This window comes from Dipteris shenzhenensis, chromosome 7 (assembly GCF_047967505.1).
Source record: "Dipteris shenzhenensis isolate YYH24624 ecotype China chromosome 7, Dip_SZ_1.0, whole genome shotgun sequence".
Lineage (NCBI taxonomy): Eukaryota > Viridiplantae > Streptophyta > Polypodiopsida > Gleicheniales > Dipteridaceae > Dipteris > Dipteris shenzhenensis.
In genome coordinates this window covers 20,522,492-20,534,155 of record NC_141602.1, presented here as the reverse complement: position 1 = coordinate 20,534,155, position 11,664 = coordinate 20,522,492, and the positions used below count along the sequence as shown (strand labels likewise).

General features: G+C 42.4%; 1 protein-coding gene across 1 annotated transcript; it reads left to right on the top strand.

Annotated features, from left to right (window-relative positions):
- Nucleotides 1-390: 390 nt before the first annotated feature.
- On the top strand, nt 391-9,355 carry LOC147900074 (uncharacterized). Its single transcript, XM_087377129.1, has 8 exons — nt 391-740; nt 846-954; nt 1,245-1,360; nt 6,240-6,359; nt 6,483-6,572; nt 6,945-7,093; nt 8,378-8,708; nt 8,832-9,355. Exons 1-8 carry the CDS (start codon nt 504-506, stop codon nt 8,982-8,984), a joined length of 1,305 nt encoding a protein of 434 aa, XP_087233255.1. The 5' UTR covers nt 391-503; the 3' UTR covers nt 8,985-9,355.
- Nucleotides 9,356-11,664: the final 2,309 nt, after the last annotated feature.

Sequence of the window (11,664 nt, the reverse complement as noted above, 5' to 3'; positions counted from 1 at the left end):
CTCCTTTCTTTCTCCTCTCTCTCTCTCTCTCTCTCTCTCTCTCTTCTTCTTCTTCTCTCTAGGCAAGCCCCGCCCCCCCTCTCTCTCTCAATGAAATTCATCTCGTTGACTTTTGGACCATTTGCATTTACTACTCTTTGTACACTCTATCCTTTTCATGCCTCCAATTTTATGCTCTCTCTTAAGCATTTCACTCACCCACATGGAGGCAGGCCTAATGAATGATAGATATATATCATTCACCTTGTTTGGGGGGTTTTGGGTGCATTGTACAGAAATTGAAAGTGCCAATAAAGCCCCCATACGAGATAGCTGTCCCTGGGGCTTGAACTCAGGACCGGTAGACGGGTCTAAAGCCTATTGGGGTGTGAAACTCACCTTAAAAGTTGAGGTTCACCCTTAAAAGAGCCTTATCCTAAATAGCGAAAGGTCTCTGCTAGAAATGCTTTACTGCTAGCACCACCTCTGCTCTGAGTTTTAGGGTTTTCATTTTCTGTGCAGCTATGGTGGGAGGTGGAGCTTCAGGAGCTCCTGGTGGTGCTTCTGCCCCCAAAATTCTGCTTGCCAAACCCGGTGCCTCTCGCTCGGACACCGGAGCTACTCCCAGTGGTGCCCCCCCCGGCGTCGTGCAGCTTATGCGCGATCGGGACGACGAAACCGCTGTCCGCTCACGTTTGCCTCATGGATCCCTTAACCTCATCTCCGAATCGTGGGAGATTTTCCCCGATCGCCTCCTTCCGGTACGAATTTTCCATTTCGTGTATGCCCACATGCATTGTAAAATCGAAAACCACGCCTTCTGCAGCGGTGTTGCTGATGCAATCATGCTTCTTATCATGCCCCAGCTTATGTCAGACAACACCGACTTTACCGTCGTCGGGGTTTTAGGACCGCCTGGCGTTGGGAAGTCAACGGTGTTAAACGAGTTGTACGGCCATGACGGGAATTCGCCAGGTAATTCTTCGAGTTATCATTCGAAGATGGGGATTTCCAACATTTTTGTAAGATCTACACATAAGCTCTCCTAACTACCTTAGATGTTCTTTCGATTAGTTTTTCAAAGATTACGATTTTAATCTGCCTCTCATTGCAACTCAGACTTTCTGGTGGTAAACCCTTTGTACTGCTTATGCCATACCGTAAATGATTTTCGAAGATGGAAAAACGATTATATATACGATAGTGAAATTAATTAGGTGGAACTTTCCTGCCTTTTTAATCATGGTTTTAAAGTATTCTTGCAGGTGTACTTCCGCCTTTCTCTGTTCAGTCTGATGAAGGAAAAGCAATGGCAAGCCCGTGCAGTGTTGGGGTAGAACTGCGGATGTCTTCAGAGCGCTTTATTTTACTGGATACTCAGGTATTAAGTTCTCTTCCTTTAAGGTCCGATTTTTAAGTTATTTCTTAAGTGGAAGCTAGACTTTGTCCTTTTTCTCTCTAAAGATGCTTAACCTGTAGCTTGCAGAATAGAATAGAAGGGTTTGTAAAGGCAAATTCTGTTTGTAGGGCCATTATGTTGTTCATGTTGCAGATTGCGACACAGTCCATGGTAGATTTAGGGTAAGAATTGCATCACTTTAGGCACACAAAAGAAGCAGTCCATGGTAAGATTTGCATCACTTAACATTGTCATGTAAACAGCTGGTACTAATATTATAACTGAAATCCTCTTGTAACATATAACTAAGTAAAACCATTTTAATGATTGGCAACTGGGCTAATCTTAGAACATGCTTCCCTCAAGTTGAGTTTGACCTTGAATCTCAAAGGTATAAAGCTCTTGAAGCCATGATGAATCATAAATATTCTCAGGAAGGTAACACACTTATCTTCCTTAGCACATCCTTGCTTACTTTGCAAAACACCTCTGCATGACAGACATCCGTGTCTTGTACTTGGTTTCATTGAGCAGGGGCACTCTAGCCTCCATCCAGTTATTTCTCAAATTGTTTCTAAGTGGTTAGAGGATGAGTTTGGGAATATTCTTGGATTCATCTAGGTATATGCTTATGCTGTATTAGTGGACATGCAAATTTCACCTTGTGAAGTTTTCATCCAAGTTGCGGCCTGTTGGTATTGTGATAATTCTTTCTATCTTAAATGGTGCGTTGCCCTATTAGCTAGATTTAGATGCTCGTTTGGGAGAGACTTAAATGAAATCGTTTAGACTTCACAAGCAGTTGTAGCGTGAATGAAGAGATTTTGGACTACTTTTTGATTAGCCTTCTCCTTTAATGCTAGCCTTCGTCGTGGCTGAGTTTGCCCTTCACCTTTGGAGTGCCGAGAGAAATTCAGTATGAAGACTTTGTATAAAAGGATGCTCAAGTATGTGTGGGTGTGTGGATTTGTATGTGTGAGAGCACATTTTTATACTATGGTCTACACCCAGTGTTGGGTGCTTATGATGTCAGTGGGGATGTCATAGTAGCTAGTCCCTTCTATGCGTGATGGAGTTTATGGTTTTCAATCTTATGAGTGACTATCTTCAGGAAACTGCACTATGTTGTGTTTTTAGAGGATGAGGTTGGGAATATTCTTGGATTCATCTAGGTATAGGATGCAATGTGGTTGTGAGTAATGAATATGCAGTGCAAGTTATGGTCTACTGCCCTTTAGGATACTGAAGGCCGGTTACAGCTAAAGGCCGGTTACAGCTGGACCCCCCCCAGCCTATTTTTGGCAAGAAAAGCTGGCCCGGCTTTTAGAAAGCACTTACTTTCTAGTTGTCTTGCCTAGTCTATAAAATAAGGGCCTCTAGGCTCCCAGTGGTATGAAGAATCTAAGTTCTATCAGCTTCATGCTCCATCGTGAGCCAATGTAAAGAGTTTTCTATCGTAACAAAGACCGCCTTTTTACACTCTCTAAGGTTGTGCCACAATATCCAACACACTTCAACCCATTAAAGATTAGCTAATGCATGTATTCTAGTTCTTTGGACTAATCCTAGTCCTCTGGGGTGTCCTTAACTTGCACATAAACAACTTTTCTATTGTATTAAAGTCAACATTCTCTGAGCGATGTCAAGATTATTTTCTCTTTTGTTTCTTGGGGTGTCAATATACCTTCACGGGACACCCTTCAAAGGAATCACCCTTTTCTGTACTGCCAAACAGCCCGTACCTTCTTATTCTCCTCTTTGAACAGCTCCAAAATGCCGCCCAAAATCCTTTGTAGTTTGCTGGTTCCAAGCCCTCTCCACAGCACACGTCTTCTTAGCCAATGGTTGGCTCTGATACCATGTGAGAAGTGCGAACAATGGGGGGAGAGAGAGAGAGAGAGAGAGAGAGCAAACTACTCACAAGATTGAACTGGAAAGCAGAGAGAAAACACAAGAGATTGCAAAAGGATCTCAGGAGAAAAACCCTCCACAGCTGCGGGAAAACCTCTACTCCGAGGTGCGTTGGATGCTGAATACTGAGATGACAACAATGAGGGGAGGGGGCAGGTCCCCCCCTTGCCCTAGAGAACCGATTGGAGGGGGCTATGCTGGCCGACCAGGGGCCAACCCAGGGTCGGGTAGACCCGACCAGCTGGTCGGATCATGTAACCAAGGTCGGGGGCCTGGTTGAGCCCCCAACCAACGTGCCACCTAGGCACTATCAAGGCTGCCTGATGGCAGCCGTATAATAGGCCCGTGGCAGGCACAAACAGCCCCGCAGCACCCGGGAACTGTCTGCAGCAGTCGCAGCCTGAACGTGGCCTGGCACCACCCCCACACCTGCTTTGCACTCGCCTGCTCGTGTCTTGGACTGAGCAGCCATCAAGCCGATCCCCCTCTACCTCTTCTGGACTGGCAAACTCACAAGCAAGGCCCTCACTCTCCCTCACATGGGCAGGCAGACCCAACAACTAAGGTCCTCTTTTGATGATATAGGAGGTGTCACCTCTAACAATTGCAGGAGATGTTTGTCACATCCAGTTTACTGCCATGCTTGTGGCGAGTTTCAGGAGCTTCTAGTAAGCATCCCTGTTGGCTCAGCAAAGCTATGGAAGAGGAATTGGAGACCAATTGGAGAGTTGCTGTGAGCTCGCTTCATTAGACTGAGCAATTCCCCATACGCAGCTTTTCTCAAGAAGAGGGATAAGACAGCCAGGATGTGTGGATTGCCACTCACTCAACAAACAACAATCAAGCGTCGGTTCCCAATGCCCAGGATTGACTGCATTGTCAAAGCGGCTCGATGGTACTAAAATGCTTTCCTAAGATCAATTTGCAGAGCGGGTACCGTCAAATTTGGCTTCATGAACAAGCTATCCACACGTCAGCTTTCTGCCCACAAAAATGTCAGCAGGAGTTTGTGATATACACGGCAGCCACCCAGAATAGGCTTCAGGACATGGCAGAACCAGATATGAGGGGACTATTTATAGCCCACCCTGGCCCCAATCCTAATTGGCCAGATTATACTGGTTGGCCAGCCAGTCGGAAGCCTATAAACTGACAGTTGGTGCAGAATAGGGCTGAGTCGGCTCCGCAGGATGGGGGATGGTCAGAACTATATAAAGGCTTAATTCCCTCATTATCAGCCAAAGCAAATCCATCCTTCAGCCTCAGCAGCCCTCAGCCTCCAAGGAGGACCAGCAGGCCTTGGGCATCAGTTAGGGAGAAGAGAGCCCTTCTCCATCTCCATCCCACAGGAAGGGAGAGCCCTGTATCTCAGCCATTTGACACCAGTTGTATCTCAGTTTGTTGGCAAAGATTTTTTTCTCGCGGGGGGGGGGGGGCGCTTGGTGCAACCAATCCCTTCACATTCACATAGCTGAAAGCACACGTGCTTGGGTCTCTCATCTCATTACACGCTCCTGCACATTCCCTCACACTCACACATAGTTGAAAGCACACGTGTTTGTGTCTCTCATTTTCAGTATACATGTCTGCACTTTCAGAGAGAGAACAGGCAGGGGGGGAGAGAGAGCTCCCTTGTTTGTTACAACACCACCAAGTGAGCCAGTTTAAGCAAAGAGAGAGAGAGAGAGAGAGAGAGAGAGAGAGAGAGAGAGAGAGAGCTCTTTTGTTTGTTACAACACCACCAAGTGAGCCCGTTCAACGTTGCTTCACATTGGAGGACACAATATTCCTGTTCTTTTAATGGTGGCAGCTTAGAGGGTTTGGTTGATTAGCATCTGGTGGCTAATTTTGATTTGTTTACTCTAAGTAGTAGGACTTCACATAAGCAGCTTGGGGGCTGCCCTAGGTGCTGCACCAACTTGAGCACAACTCAATTTAGCACAAGCTGCTGCACCAAACTGAGCACAAGCGAAGTGACCACAAGCTCCTATATTTGCCGGTATCTCTCCCTTGTCACTGCATGCCAATACGAGTTGATGACTGATTGGACTTGAGAAGTGGAGCCACAAGACTCCTTATATAGATGTAGGGAAATCTCGATTATGTCCCCTGTGCTTTACTGGATGACCTGGCCTCAAAATGGATTGCCTAGGACAGATCTGGATGGACCTAGATCAGGCCGACCTCATCCCAGATTCCACCTCTTGGCTCATCCCACAAATGGCTCAGAATAAGATAATTAAGCACTCTAGAGCTTTATACTTCTTAAGCCCTAGCTAACTAAGCTGAAACAAAGATTGGTCCCGTTACATACCCTGCCCAAGAGATTGTTTGGTCTTCACATACGATTAGGTCAAATGAAGTGATGTGTTTTGCCTGTCTTTGTGCTCTTGCCTCTACTTCCATCTGCACACTCGCACATGTGTCTACACATGCACCCACTCATGCATGTGATAACGATACGAGCAAACATGCTCATATTTATTTGTTTCCAGGTGTTTGATTGATGTCACATTACATGCTTTCTATGTGTGTAGGAGGGTGTGTATGGTGATGTTTTGGATATTCGTTTACAAGCTGCAGGCTGTAGTGATGTAGGACACCTTTCTGTGATCTATGGCAGCCAGTTCTTAGCAGACAAAGCAGTAGTCATTAGGCAGGCTTATCAACTCCTGTCCACATGATGCTAGATGGATGCCATCGAGAATGCAATGCATTTTTCCAAGTAGCTTAGTGCAATGGTATTCTTATCCACGTTTGGAGCCACTATGTGGTTTACAGAGAAATCATCCTCACTGAAGCTGGTGATTACTGGTTATTTTCTTATGATTTCAGTTCTTTGCTCCTGTTGTGTTGAATCATTGGTTCTATTTATACCCTTCATTTTCTTTGCTTTTTTAACGTTCTGTGCCTTCAAATGAGCTGATTCGCCTTCTTGTTTTATTGACAGCCTTTATTCAGTGCCTCTGTCTTGACTGATTTGATGCGCCCAGATGGATCTTCATCCATTTCTGTTCTAGCAGGGGAGACACTGTCAGCTGAGCTAGCCCATGAGATGATGGGTATCCAGGTTTTTTATTATGTGATGCATTGGATGATTGTATTATTATGCGACTCTTGTATTGTGATGACTCCAGAACAGTGATTAACTTTTGCCTTTACAATGTCGCTATGCAAGGGCCTGCATATGTAGCTTGGAGTGTTCCTGGCTTCAGTTTGCCATGTTCTTTTGTTAGTCACAGAAGGTCTGCATGACATCAGCCTTTGGCGATTAATGTTGACGGTAATGTATCTCAACTTTTGTGTTTAAGGCTATTGCACACTTGAGAGCTTGTACTGAAAATTTTCGTTGGGAATTCTTTTTGGGTAATGATGTCAAATGTTATTTAAGAATTAGAAGATACATAAAAATGGATCGCTATATGCACAGATTTTGTTGTTGGGAAGGTATCTTTCTTGGAAAGCATGAGCTCCTACACATAGTTTTCTGAAATTAAGTCCTAGTTCTGCTGAGATGAGGGTCTTAATATGTCCCAGTGAGTTACTGAGTGAGTTATCCCCATGGAAGATATTCTTTCAACAGGGAAGGTTATAATCTGGCTGCTTTAATTCCTTTCATCATGCATCCTTGCTCAGTCAGTCTTCAGTTTTGCAGGTGGAAATGCTGAAACAAGGCATACCTGATCCAAGCCTTAGCACAAGTGGGAGCCATTTGCAACAGCCTCCTACTGATAGAGATGAAGATGATTCAATGCAGGAAGATCCTGTCGAGTTTTTTGCTGATACTGTTTTCATCCACACAAAGTTGGTAACAGCTTGGCCTTGTCATTACGCAAAGATACCCTCTATACTAAGATTTTGAAGATTTAGAGTCACAAATAGGAAAGCTTGTTTCACAAGTTTTGAACTACTGATATAAACAGAAAGTTTTAAGAGTTAAAAAATCAGCGGTTTTTTGTTGGATGAATTCTAAAGAGCAAGACCTCGATCCGAAAAAGAAAATATGCACAAAAATTGTAGATTCTGAAAATGTCCCTTGTTGGTTAAACTTTCTCTAGACAATTTGTTCATAACTCTAGAAGATTTTGATCTTCTGATGGGCACTAATTTATACTGGTTTCTTAGCAAACTTCTACCTTTTTACTTGTGACTGTGTGTTGATGGAACGATTGATCTTGTGAGACTTGTCCAAGCGTTCTTCATAAATGTAGTCAGGCTAGGAGATCTATAGAGGACGTAATTGTCCCAGACGTTCCAAACTTTAAAGTTTTATATACAAAGATCCAAGTTCTTTGGTGGAGGAATTTATCGTCAAGAGTTTGGTAAACTTAATTGTACAGCTAGTGGAAGTAATTGTAGTTTCTTGGACCTTAGCATTACTTAAGTCTTCTTTCAGTTTAGAAGTTGATATCTATGATAAACAGCCACCACCTGAGTAACTGTATTGAATATTCTGACATCAACTCAAACATTTTGATCCGGAATCTTTCAAAACCAAGATGGCAGCGTATGCTTGGATACTGATGAGAAAATAAGCATAGCTTTGCTTACTAAGTCATTATAAGTTTTTATTTATCTCATCTACTCGTAATTTTGTCTAAAGTAGCTTTCAAACTCCCTTTTTTCCTTTGTTCTTTTGCTTGTTCTATAAAAAAATCTTAATTTCTAAGATAGATATATTTTAGTCTTATGAGTGCATATATGTAGTGATTGCTTCCCAATTCTATTCTCTTGTCAATCCTATTAGTTCTCAGAAAGGGTGTATAAGACAAGAAAAGTAATCAAGAAACTTCGCACTGTCCTATGTTATAGTTGGTATATCTTTGGAATTTTGGCTTTGGGTGTGTTTAGGATCCTTGAATGTAGAATCAAAATCCTTTAGTTCTTAGGTTTGTTTTATTTTGGAGGTCATTTGTCCTTCGGTATCCATCTTTTCAAAACCCAGATAGCAGCTTGTGCTTGGGATGAAAATTTAATTTGTAAGATTGGATATATTCTAGTCTTTTATAACCCTTGTTCTTCCGAGAAGGAATTTATTTTCCAACTCCTGTTCTACTCCTTGAGATGTTCTTTACTGGTTTCTCGTAGGCTACATGAACATGAATGCTCCTGGTATAATATAAAGTGCCTGAAGAAAGCACTCTCGCTGTACTTCCCCTCGCCTGCTTTCAGAAGAAATGGAGCAGTTGAATATATCCCACCACAGTTTCCTTTCAAAGCTTCTCTTCAGAATGGTGCCACAAGTACTCCAGACAGTGAAGTGGAGAAACTACAAAAAGAGATGGAAGATGAAAATTCTGATGATAATGATGATGACTCAGGTGTAAACTACTTTGTATTGCCCTTAAGGGCATCAGATGATTCAGCAAGGATGCAGCATGAGAGCTATACATGCATGTTGAGACAACTTCGTGACCAGGTTATCAGTTTTTTGTAGAATAATATGCTGCTTAAAAAATTTATGTCTATAAATGAATACAATGAAAACTATGCATCATTTGCTCAGCTGCTTAAATTCTATGGATATCTTCTGGTATTGCAGATCTTGTCCATGCCACGACGGGTTTATGCAAAGCCTATAACGGAGCGGGACTGGCTGCGAAATGCTGCTCGTGTCTGGGATCTTGTCAAGAAATCCCCTGTTCTTGCCGATTATAGTAGAGCATTACAAAATTCTGGCTTGTACAGACGCTAAGAATTATGAATGTGTCATCCAAATTTTAGGAAAAACCACCTTGGATTTTACAAGAAGATACCTTAACTCCAGCATGTTGTAGCCCTTGTTTCTGTGTGGGTGAGGCATCCTTGTTCTTTCTATTCCCCATTTTTGGGTCCAAAGCTGTGAAGTTGAGCATTGCCTTGTCAAATAAGTGCCTGCTTCTATTGTCTTCTCTCCATACTGGGCGGTTCAAGATTGTGGACCTTTTGTTGAGCAGACTTGAATCTCATTTCGTTTGTGCAAGCAATCAGGAGTTGCTAAGGAGTCAAAAGTTTATAACATGACTCCAGGCTCATTTGAAAAAAAATAAAATAAACTTTACTCCAGGAATTCGGTCAAATACATAAGGTGCGACTCTGCTAGTGCTATAAGTAAAAAGGCCACAATATGATCAGAAGATAGCAACCTTCGGAGTCTGAACTTTGTAGATCTTCTGTAAAGCAGACTTTTGTTGATTTTATTTTCGTTTGGCAGACTGCAAGGCAATGCATTTATAATTGATTAGTCTCGGCCTACAATAGTGAATTGACCTAGCCTTTTACATAGTTAACTTTTCTCACTTTAGGATAATCTTTTTACGGTATGGGTAAGAGCCATTTATCTTTTGTTTAGAAATTTGCATTAGTTTGATTGGAGGAAGACTTTAGTTAATAGCCTTAATTTTTTATCTAGCTTGGGGAGATGCGGTACATATTAATCTTTTTTAAGATGGATTTGAACTCACCATCTTTGCACTCACACTTGATAGCATAAACAGAATATCATGCGGCTATGTTGGTTACATATTTCTAATAGAGCCATTAGAGGGAACTCCTTCAGGGTGTCTTGCCCTTCATTCTCCTGTATTTTTTAATCATCTTCATGCTCTCCCTATTTTTTAATCACTTGTGCTTACACTAGAGATTGCTAAAAGGGCAAAAAGGGGATTGCGGATGGAGACCAACCAAACCGACATTAGTGGGTTTAGTTACCTAAGTCTTAAGGTCTATTCACATTATGACATTTGAATCCAAAGAATACTCCTTCAACAAAAATTGAAAAAATAAAGACCTCAAAGATGGACTCAAGGATTTTGGCATCAAATTGAACCTTGTTTTCTGTCAAATTGAAAGCCCAAGTTTTGAGGAGACTTCAGCATGTTAGAGCTGTTTGGCTTCATTTCCAAGGCTACTTCTAGGCACTTTTTCAAGCATTTTTAATGGTTGAGGTCAAATGGGGTTAGAAGTGTGTGGCTATTCAAGTATATTTCCGATAATGAGTCCTTTACGATTGTTTTGCATCATCTCCTACATTTTGCAATCTCTGTGTTCCTTTTGTCTTCATGGATCATCTTACCAATGATGGATGTAACCCCAAATCGTGAGTTCTTGCATATTTCCCCAAAGCGTGAGCTCTCTGCAGAAGTAACCCCAAAACGTGAGTTCTCTGCGGAATCCATGGAGATTGATAATATGACATTCCGGAGAGGTTTGTTCATCTTTCAACATTTTCAGTTCCTTTTTACTTCACTTCATACTTGGATTCGTGCTTTTCTTTGTAACTCCATACATGCAGTAGACTTGGAGAAGAAATTCGGCGGATATGGTGGAGGAAATGACGAGGGAAACTCTTTACTATATGGTAGATTCATGTTTGTGAAACGTGGATAGATTGTAGTGCATACAATTGATACAGTGGGTGATATTGCAGAAATTATGAGGAGGAAATTTGGGGTATATGGAGGAGGAATTGAACCAAAGAAGCGAGACAAGGGGAGTTACTATAGGAAAGGAGGAGCTTGCAAAAAGATGGAGTAGATTCAACCAACATGACACAAGGGGGGTTACTACAGATAAGGAGGAGCTTGCTTTTTCAAAAGATGGAGTAGATTCAACCGACGTGTGTGGGGACCCTTACGGCTACAGTGGTGAATACAATTGTGTCTTCCATGGAATATGGAATTCCAGGAATGGTTTCATTTTTGTGTTTGCCTTCTGCTAGTGCTAAGAAGGTTCACAGAGATTTGTTAACCCGAGTCCTATGCCAAATGGTACATGCAGAAATTGTTACAACTTTGTGCTAGCGTCAAGTCGAAGGAGTAGAAATCTTATAGCTTTGCAGTATGTTTGATATCAGTGTACTTAGACGACGGTGTGCTATACGCATTTTCGTGCGCTTTATGCTCTCTTGAGTAATAGGTTTTGGAGTGACCTTGTCACTACCTCAAGCAACGTGGTTGCTGTAGTGTGGATTTCGGTCTGTTGTAAAGGACCTAATGTTGTGCGATTTGCTATTCTTACCTCATTAGGGGAGGATTGGGGTCTCAAAAGGGCCTCATAAGGAATGGATTAAGTTAAGACCAAGTGAACCCATTATGGTAATCCATGGGCTAAGGGTCCCCTAGCATTTACTCAACTGACATGGGTACATTTACTTTGAAATTGATGAACGTTGGCCTTTGGATCCCCGAGGTGGATGGTGGATCGATCAAAGGCCTAGGATGCTCAAAATGGTGGGAGGCACCTTTGGTGGGCTCCAAACTGGCAAGAGTTGACAAAAGGAGGGTGTAATAAAGAGGGAGAAGTTGCCATATGTTTATGGACCATTGGATCTTGGACACATTAAAGGTGGAGATGAAGAGATCAAATCAAGGGCTGAAATCTAGGCACATTTTGGA

Coding starts and splice junctions, on each gene's coding strand:
- LOC147900074 (XM_087377129.1), top strand. CDS start 504: ATGGTGGGAGGTGGAGCTTCAGGAGCTCCTGGTGGTGCTTCTGCCCCC. Junction 741..845: donor TCCCCGATCGCCTCCTTCCG/GTACGAATTTTC, acceptor ATCATGCCCCAG/CTTATGTCAGACAACACCGA. Junction 6,360..6,482: donor ATGAGATGATGGGTATCCAG/GTTTTTTATTAT, acceptor CTGCATATGTAG/CTTGGAGTGTTCCTGGCTTC.